The sequence below is a fragment of the Equus asinus genome, chromosome 21 (genome assembly GCF_041296235.1).
Source record: "Equus asinus isolate D_3611 breed Donkey chromosome 21, EquAss-T2T_v2, whole genome shotgun sequence".
Lineage (NCBI taxonomy): Eukaryota > Metazoa > Chordata > Mammalia > Perissodactyla > Equidae > Equus > Equus asinus.
In genome coordinates, this window is record NC_091810.1 from 51,180,580 (window position 1) to 51,190,659 (window position 10,080).

At 48.4% G+C, this 10,080-nt stretch overlaps 1 protein-coding gene across 1 annotated transcript; it reads left to right on the forward strand.

Annotated features, from left to right (window-relative positions):
• Positions 1-6,301: 6,301 nt before the first annotated feature.
• LOC106823252 (15 kDa protein B-like) lies at positions 6,302-9,646 on the forward strand. The gene is made up of 4 exons (XM_014828838.3): positions 6,302-6,608; positions 7,286-7,387; positions 8,165-8,269; positions 8,931-9,646. The coding sequence occupies exons 1-4, from the start codon at positions 6,432-6,434 to the stop codon at positions 9,069-9,071; spliced, it is 525 nt and encodes a 174-aa protein (XP_014684324.1). The 5' UTR covers positions 6,302-6,431; the 3' UTR covers positions 9,072-9,646.
• Positions 9,647-10,080: the final 434 nt, after the last annotated feature.

Below are 10,080 nucleotides of genomic sequence, written 5' to 3' on the forward strand. Positions count from 1 at the left end.
TTGTCAGGTGTCTTGTCCAGTGGGCTAGGGTCCTGTCTTCTGTCCTCAGTTGTTGTTTCAGCAAGCCATTTATTTGTTCCACCAGCCCTGTGGCTGTGGGGTTGTATGGCAGGTAAAAATGCCAATGTATGTCCATTTGATCAGCCCATGTCTGTACCTGGTGGCCAGTAAAATGTGTACCTTGGTCACTGTTGATGTCCATGGGAACACTGTACACAGAACAGAGGTGTTCCAGGCCTCTCATGGTGGTCTTCTGTGTGGCCCTCTTGCTGGGGTATGCCTGTAGCAGTCCTGTAGACGTGTCCACACAAGTAAGGGCATACCAACAGCCGTCAGAAAGAGGCAAGGGCCTGATGTAGTCCACCTGCCAGTGTTGAGATAAGTAACAAAAGGCAGACAAATCTATGCTTCGTAATCAATTTCTAATATTTTATCTTGTTTGGAAAATGACCTACATACTCAATGAATTTTTATCATTTAACTTAATTTAGCAAAACTCTAAAGTTTCAAGTTACCAAAAAGATTTTGGAAGCTGTTTTTCAAGCATCTATACCATAAAACATAATTATTGTAACTGAAAACTCTTACCTGATTTTATTTAAATCATTTGTTCCCAACAATTATGTTTATTTATAAAAAACTTCATGTGACATTAAAGCAGTTAGCCAACATCTTGGGTTATTTTAAGTACATACAGCATAATACATAATTATTGTTAAAAAGTTCCCCCGTCCCCAGTTTTTATCCTTTTCACATCTATTTAGTTTACTTATTATTTACTTATTCCCCAATTCCACCAGTTCTGCAGCAGTATAATCCCTTATGGTGGAATGCATATACCAAACCGGTGGAGGAAAATCTGTGGGAGCTACCCCTGCGGGTTGGGGCTGGTCAGGCCTCTGTCCTCTCATCAGACTTCTGTAGGCGTGTGCACAGAGCCCTGGTAGTTTTCACTTGAACCAGCCATGCTTCCCTTTCTAATTTTAATTTCTCTTGTAGCTGCCTCACCTTCACCTTAGCTTCCACTTTGGCTTTTGTTGCTAAGCGAACAGTGGCAAGGAGGGGCCATTCCACTGTGGCAGCTACCACCCGGGCTTCTGATTTCTTTCTCTCATCATTTATCATGTTCAGAACTTCCCCTGCCTTCATTGCAAGCCATCCTATGGTGGAGAGGTGCTACTCCACAGCTGTAGCAACGGGCTGGGCTTCTCTTATGCCCAGGACGTTCCTTAGGCCCTTTGGTGTTTTCAGGGCATCCCTGTACTCATGCAGTGGGCCCCATCCATCAAGGATGGTGGTGACTGGCCCCCACAGGGCCAACCTGGGATTGCCCCAGTGGATTTCCCCTTCCCATCCCCCACAGTCTTCGGGTTCACACGGTTTTCTTTGGTCTCCTGGCTGGCTTGCCAAGTGTTCCACCACACACCCATCTAGGGGAGGAGTGCGGGACAGGTTGCCGAGAGACCAAAGAAAAGACTCAGAGACAGTGAATGAGACATATGGGTTTGTTGGGAATTACTTACAGGGAAGGTCCAGTGGCCGCCAGTTGGACAGGCCATGTGCATCTGCTGCCACCCCCTGAGAGAAACTTGCTTAAGTAGGTGGAGGAACAAAGGCTGCATGCTTCCCAAGGGGGACTGTCCCTGTATGACGTGCATTCCAAGGACCAGAGCACACCTAACCATGGAGGGCCTCTGTGTTCCCTCAGACCGCGAGGGTCTTGGTGCTAACTCTCCCATGAGAAAGCAGCTGGGTTGGCCAAGCCCAGGACTGTTATCATTGTGAGTACTGGTGTGTAGCCCAGACAAGGAGCCTCAAGGACACATGTTTTTTTGTGTTGTTGTTTTTTTATTTGTTTGTTTGAGGAATATTAACCCTGAGCTAACATCTGCCGCCAATCCTCCTTTTTTCGCTGAGGAAGACTGGCCCTGAGCTAACATCTATGTCCATTTTCTCCACTTTTTTATATGTGGGATGCCTACCACAGCATGGCTTTGCCAAGTGATGGCATGTCTGCACCTGGGATCAGAACCGGCGAACCCCGGGCTGCCGAAAGCAGAACATATGCACTTAACTGCTGTGCCACTGGGCCAGCCCCAGGACACATAGTTTTTAAAGGGGCATGCCAGCTAATGCCCCTACAGTCAATTATCAAGACAAGTTGTTGAATTATTTTTATGTAGCTATAACAGAGTTTGATCATTTGAATGCATACTCTGTAAAGTCTACCTGTCAAAAAAACCCCACCCCACTTTCTTCCACTTGAGAACCCTCACTGAGTTCCCAGGCCTGACTACTGCCTTCCAACCTCAAACCTTGGGACATGTCATAGAGTCTTACTGTTTGATAGGATCAAAAAGGCTACATGGTCTGTCCCCACCCCTCTCCAATAGATGCCCGAATCCTACATTTCTTGCAACATCATATTGCAAGTACAGAAAAGCCCACTCAAACTAGCTTAAACAATAACCTCCAGAGGCCCTCCACCTTCGGGCAGGGTGTGACCCAGAAGGGGTCATTAGGATCTGTTTCTCTCTCCTCTCTGCCTTCCGTGGTGCTGATCCAGTGCTGAGGGGCTTGTCTCACATCCCAAGATGTCTTCTTTTTCACATCTAGTCATGCTTTCTTTTTTATTTCCAGGAAGAAAGAAAGTGCCTCACATTCCCACCAAAAGTTCTGAGATGTATTCTAAGGGGACCAGCTTAATCACATGTGCACCCTGAACCAATCACCCATGGTGATGGGGAGATGAAAGGTACTGGTTGACTTAGACTAAGTCGAGTGTTCCTCTCCCAGAACCATGCAGATCCTCAAAAGGAAATTGGGGGCTGATTGGAAGGGAGAAGGGGTAGGGAAAATGGATGCTGGAGAGGCCGGGCATCAAATGGCTCCTACAGTCTCCTACAATTTCCCTGCCAAGTGGTTGTCCAGACTCAGTTCAACGTCTTCCAGGCTGCCTTCACCATTCTGGACTCCAGCCATTGTCAGGGGGGCTTTCTTGTTGACATATCTCTTCCTCGGAGTCCAATCTTTGGTCCTGGCTCCATCCTCTGGGACTACAAGAACAATCTGGTCTTCTTGTTCATAGCAGCCTTTCAGAAACAGAGCAGGGAATCAAACTCTCCTTGTCATTCCTCTCCTCCAGGTAAAGCTTCCCACTTTCTCATCATTCTACCTAGGCCATAGCTGTGTCACTTGGACAAGTGTTCTAACTTCTCCAGGCCTCATTTTCCTCATCTGTCGATACTGGGGACAATCTGAGCTTCTCAAACTGGTGGGCAGCCATGTAATGGGGGACTGCAAAGTCCCTGAACAAATGTTCTACAGCATCTAGAGCCTTGATTTAATTGGAGGTTTTTTCTTCTCTCGATGGAAATTTAAAGCATTTTAATGTTAAAATAGCTGTGGGCAACTCAACAATATATGGACAAATAACCCAATTCAAAAATTCAAGTCAAAGGACTTGAATAGACATTTCTCCAAGGAAGATATACAAATGGACAATAAGCACATGAACGATACTCAACATCATTAGTTATTAGGGAAGTGTAAATCAAAACTACAGTGAAATACCCTTCACATCCACTTCAGTGGCTATAATCAAAAAGAGAGACAATAGCAAGTGTTGGCACGGATGTGGAAATACTGGAGCCCTCACAGATTGCTGGTGGGAAGGAAAAACGGTACAGGCTCTTTGGAAAACAGTTTGGCAAGCCCTCGGAAAGTTAAAACATAGAGGTACCATATGACCTAGAAATTCCATTCTAGGTATATCCAAGATAACTGAAAACAAATGTCCACACAAAAACTTGTATGTGAATATTCATAGTGGCATTATTCATAATAGCAAAAACCTGGAAACAACCCAAATGTCTATCAACCGATGAATGGATAAACAAAATGTGGTATAGCCATACAATGAAACACTTTTTCAGCCATAAAAGGAGTGAAGTACTGATCCATGCCACAACATGGATGAACCTTGAAAACGTTATGCTAAATGAAAGAAGCCAGTCACAAAATGCCACATAGTGTATGACTCCATTTATATGAAATGTCCAGAACAAGCAAATCCATAAAGACAGCAAGCAGATTAGTGATTGCTAGGAGCTAAGGGGAGGGGAAAATAGGGAGTGACTGCTATTGGGCATAAGGTTTCCTTCTGGGGTGATGAAAATGTTCTGAATGATACACTTCAAAAGTGTATAATTTTTAAATTATTAAAAGGGTGAATTTTATGATACATGGATCTTATCTCAATAAAAAGAGTTCCATGGAACTTGAAAAAACAGTTGCAGATGTATTGTGGAATAAAATGTAGACTCCATGTGTATATTAAAAAAATACTTTTATTGTTTTTGTAAAACTCAAAGTTGTTTATTATAAAAAAATTTCAAATAAAAAGGAAAAATGGAAAGAAGAAAGTCAAAATCCCTTGCCAGCTCCACGCAGAGAAGAACACAGAGATGATCATTACTGATATTTAGCGAACATCCTTTCAGGCACCTGGCTAGTGATATTGTTACGGATACTGATGGAAGCACGATTTTCCATGTAAAGAATTCTACCTCATACTGGGGGTTGCATTGGTGCATTATCTTTCTTAGTCTGTGCAAGTCTCCTCTCTGCTTTTATTTATTTTTTTCTCATCTCATTTCCTGCCCTCTCAACCATCAACCATTCTTACCTGCATTTTGAGGGTGTTACAGAATGTGTATCAGTTTGAGAGATGTATTCTGATACATATAAAGAGTGTTAAGTTAGAAATCTCGTTCTGTTTCTTCCCTTTGTTACCAAGCACCATGTGTTTAAGATTGATCCATCCGGTTGCTATATGTTCCTGGTTTGTTGCTCTATCTCAGGATTTCTCAACCTCAGCACTATTGACATTTGGGGCTAGACCATTCTTCATTTTGGGGGGCTGACCCACAACATGCATTGTAGGATGTTTAGCAGCATCCCTGGCCTCTATCCACTAGATGCCAATTGTACCCTCTCCCCAAATTGTGACAATCAAAAATGTCTCCAGACCTGGACAATTGTCCTGGGGGGCAAGGGGCAAAATCACTCCAGTTGAGAACCATTGCTTAACTGCTGCAGAGAAATCCACAGTGTGTGCCCATTGTCTTTTCTTATTCACGCTCCCTTTAATGGACACAAGATCAGTTCCCACAAGATGAGCTGCAATAGAACCCTCAATCTTCAGCCAAGAACCTATGAAGAACATAAGCACCCACCAATAAATGGATCTGTACTCCAATAAGTAGTAGCAGTGTTCCATGGATGGACACACCACAATTGCTCTAACAATCCCCTCTTGCAGCATATTTAGGATGTTTCTAACTTTTCACCATTATGCATCACACCTGCATGGATTTTAAGATGAGACTAGGGCCTTCAAGGACCTGTTAGGCCTATGGAGGACTGTTCTGTGCTCTGTTGCCTCTCCCCACTTCCAGCTCTGATTTTCTCAGCTCTGCCTTTAGCTTTTGGAGGAAGACTCATGAGCTGCTCTGTGCACTGGTTTCCCCACTGGTGGGCCTGAGTGGGAACACCCTGGAGTTGCTCTCCTCCTCCTCAGTTTCTGAGTCTCCTTCAGAAAAACAGGAGCCCCGCAGTCAAGGGCAGGCTGGGAAGTTAACAGGCAGATCCCCAGTAACAAGGGAGCCAGGGGAAATGGGAGCCCTCAAAGAAAAGCGAAGCCCTTGCTCTTCCCCTTCTGGGCTGCCTGTCCCAGAAGCCAGGAATCCTCGCCCTGATCCTGTTGGAGACAGCTTCTCCACCTTGCCTGCAGGGAGCTGCTCGGGGGAAGTGGACAGTGATGCTCTCCCTGGAGAGGCTGCTGCCATCACAGCCATGAGGGACTGTGAGCCATGGATTGTCAGATCTTGTGATTTTTTTCCAAGTAAATCATCCAGATTTTTAAAGGTTGACAACCAGCTTTTTAAAATGTATGTAGCATTGTAGATGCCAAGCTGAGCACAATCTCAGACTGGACACTTTGTCAGCTGAGGAATAGTCATATACAGAGTTCATGGATTCTGAGCAGTTGTTTTGGGATCAAACCAGAACAGCCAGGCAGAGACGGCACAGAGTCCTGGACTGTCAGAGCTGGAGGTACCCTACCTGTGTCACAGGTGGGGACACTGATGCCCAGAGCAAAGGAACTTGCTCAGCATCACACAGGTCTCTTGCCCCCAGCTCAGGGCTCTTGCCTCACTCCTAGGCCCTGGCCTGTTGCCAAAACCTAATTGCCTCTTAGCCAATGGTATTTCGAAACATTGGCCAACACTGGGTGTTTAGCAAAGAAAAGGAGAGGCCCCTTTCAGGAAGGCACCAGCCCTACATGTTGTCAGCAGCAGCCCTTGGGCAAGACAGCTTGAGTAGCACTTAAAAGGAGCTACAAGTGGCAGTGGATCAGAGAAGGGACAATGGCAAGGGTCTGGAAGGTACTCGTGCTGGTGGTAGGCTTGGCAGCGGTGGCCTGTTTGGCCCAGAGCCGTCTGAGCTATGAGGAGATTGTCAACCTGGCCTTGCGGTTCTTCAATCAGGGGCGACGAGGACAGCCCATCTTCGGCCTGCTGGAAGCCATCCCACCACCTAGCTCAGTAAGTATCTGCAGACCCAGGCCGGGGAAGCAGGTGACACCTGCCTCTAGCAGCACTGTCAGGGCGGCAGGCAGAAGAGGATGCTGGCACAGGCACAGAGTGCTTGCTTAACAGTAGCTGTTGTTATTAGTATGATACTATACTTCAAGGTAAGAAAAGATGTAATCTCGGGTCTGACAGCTGGCTAACTGGTAAACTCGGGGATGAAATATAGGGTCTGGGCATCTAGCCTGCACTGAGGCCCTGGGCTTAAAGGAATAGGCAGAGCTGTTTCAACGGACAGACAGGAGGAGACTGGTCTCACCAGTGCCTCACCAGGGGCTTCCAGTGTCCTCTTCCCACACCCATTACCTTTCTTGGTAGCTGAGCATGCTAGGCAGGTATTCTGGTTACCATTTCACAGAAGAGGAAATTGAGGGGCAAAGATGGGAAGTGACCCCTCAACGTCGTACAGTTCTGAAGTGGTATCCTTTAGCTAGTTTCCAAAAGCCCTGCACACCTTAAATCTCTGCTGAGGCCACTTAAGAAGCACCACACCTCCCACCTCCACCCCCGTTTTTGATGGAAAATGCAGATCTTGGCTAAGCCCCTTCCAACTTGTCACTGTGACCTCTCTGTACCTTTGTTCCCTCACCTGTAAAAGGGAGATGACCAGGAGTTTTCTCTTTCTTCTTTAGAATTTCACCAGCAAGATCCCGCTCAACTTCAGGATTAAAGAGACGGTGTGCGTTTTAGACCGGCTGAGACGGCCCCAAGACTGTGCCTTCAGGGAGGACGGAGTGAGTCTCCCATCCGTCCTGCTCACCCCCAGTGAGCAGGAGACGGTCCTCTCCTCTCTTCCTCCTCAAGGGGGACGTGTGTTCGTCTCCACCCACCTCACCTGGCCATGTGAGGTTTCACTGTGGAAGCCTTTTTAAAGATAGGGGATTTTCCCTGTGCTTTTTCTTTTTCCTTACTATAAATTATTGTAAATCCTTATTATAAAAGCAATACATGCTAAAAAAAACTTACTAAATGTAAAAAGGAAAAGAACAAAGCGGGACCATAATCCATCTAGAGATAACTGCTTTTATAAAAATTAGAGAAATAACATTTTTTATAGCATATTAACAAAATGTGGAGAGGCAAAATAAAATAAAAATCTCCTGCAACCCCACTACTCAGGGACAGACAACGTCAACCGCTGGTGTATCGTCTTCTGCATCTTTTTTATGTACACAGTTATTATTTAAGCCAATATGGCTAACTCTGGGCATGCTAATTTATGGATGCCTTGTCCCGTTTAATAACTTACATGATCGTCCTTTATCTTCACGGATGCCCATCTAGTCCGCTCGGTCCTTCCCCGTGATCGCCTTTCCCGCCTGGCTCTAGGGCATTACTGTTTGCTTCCCTGGTTTGGGAGGATCGGGGAAGACGCCGTGGTGGGGCTGGGACAGGCGCGTTCCCGCGGGCTCTGCGGCCCGGGACGGCGGGTGAGCTGGGCGCGCACGCGGCTCGGTCTCCTCGGGGAGGGTGGCCCGGCGCTTCCAGCCCCTGTGCTCGCTCCCACGCAGGAGGAGCGGACCTGCATCGGCAGCTTCTTCATGCTGAGGCGTTTCCGCGTCCTGACCGTCGACTGCGTCCCCGACCGTAAGCAGGAGCAGGAGCAGGAGCAGGAGGTGAGTCCTGCCCGGGCCCGCCCGCCTCTCCCTCTCCGGTTTACCCGCCTCCGTTCCCTTCGCCGGCGGCTGGTTACGGCCTGCGCCACTGACTTCGGTGCGTGGGGCCTCAGTGTCCTCACCTGGAAAATGGGGCCCATCAAGCTCTTCTCAACGCAGACTGTGGGGAGGGGAGAGGCCGTGTGTGAGGAGGGGATAGATCTTGATGACTGCTAGTCGCTTGGCAGAAGGGGACGGAGGGGAGAACAAACTGGTGGTCCGGGCTAGGGGCGGGCTGGGAGGGGCACTCAGTGTTTTCAGGACTCTGGCTCCGCTCTGGGCCCTGACCTCTGGGCCCAACAGACTCCCTAGACATGGACTCTCCTCTACGTCCCACATTTGGGAAAATTGAAGCCAGAGGTGGAGCCTCCTGGCAAGTGAGTGGAACAGCCAGGGCAGAAATGAGTCCCAGAGTCCAGACCTGCCCAGGCCCTCCGGGCACCGGTGGGGGGGGTGGGGGGGGGAGAGCCTGACTGGGGACCACTTCCAGCCCCATTACTGGCGTCACTGCTTGTGCCCCAATCTTCTCATCCGTGCCTGGACAGAGGGGCCACAGCTGGGACAGGAAAGGGGGCCAATCAGTGAGGGTGATGGGAGTGACTATCCAGCATCACTTCTGCAGGGCTCCCGGGTGAGGCGTTCTGCTCAGTCTCCTGAGGCAGCCACTGAGGAGATTGACAGCTCCAAGCTGCCACCTGCGGTCAGGGACGCGTACGAGAAAGCCAAGTACGACATCATCAGCAACATCCTGGCTAATTTCTAGGGCCGGAGGAGGGAGAGGAGCCCCTGCATCCCCACTACAACCTCCTCTTCCCGCCCATCCACTCCCTCTGCTGCACTCAACACCTCCTTTCCTTCACAGCCTGAGCACATCCACATGCCTCTGCCTTTGCACACCTATTTCCTTCTGCCTGGAATTCCTGCCCATCCTGTGTCTGTAAATCCTATTCATTCTTCAAGACATAGCTCCAAAGTCACCTCCTCCAGGAAGCCTCCCAGTTCTCCCCCCACGCAGAAGTGTCCTTCCCTCATCTGTGCATTCACAATCCTCAAACCATGCTGTCATTACCTGCTGTGCCCTGGCCAGATAGCTCTGTCTACTCACAATTGGGCCCTCCTGAACCAGCTGCAGTTGGCTGTGGAATGAGTTTCTCAACGAGATGCTCCTGGAATCCTTGGAGGGCAGTTGCTTTTGTGCAGGACCCTGAGCATCCTTGCTCCTTGCCCAGTCACTGTGACAACTAAATGTCTCTTCACATATCCCAGCACCTCCAAAGAGGTCAGTCCACCCTCTGGTGAGAACCACAGGGGAGAGGCTCAATAAAACATTTCTGAAATAAATAAGTGAATGAGTGAATGAATAAAAAGTGTTAGAGAGAGCTAGACTGGCTGTACTTGGGGTGTAGAGACCAATGAGTCAGGCCCTGGGGGCCATTCTACTGTGCATCAAGGGAACCCAGACTCCCTGAGGTCAGGGCAGGGATGATGGAGAGAAACATGGGATGAGGGCAGAGAGGGGTGGTCCAAGGGCCATCCTGGAGACTCAGGAACATGGAGTAATCTGCCCCCAGCCTCCTCAATTGCCTTTAGTTCCTTTATGCCTCCTCCTTTAGCACAAAGCTCCAGCTAGAATCTCTCCCTGAACCCCAGACTTGTGAATCAGACTGCCTCATGGACACCTCCCCATGTGTGTGACAAATGGATGTCCAAAGGGTGTCCCACACTCAGTATCTTCTCTCCAAACCTGCCCTTCCTCCAGCCCACCCCAGTCC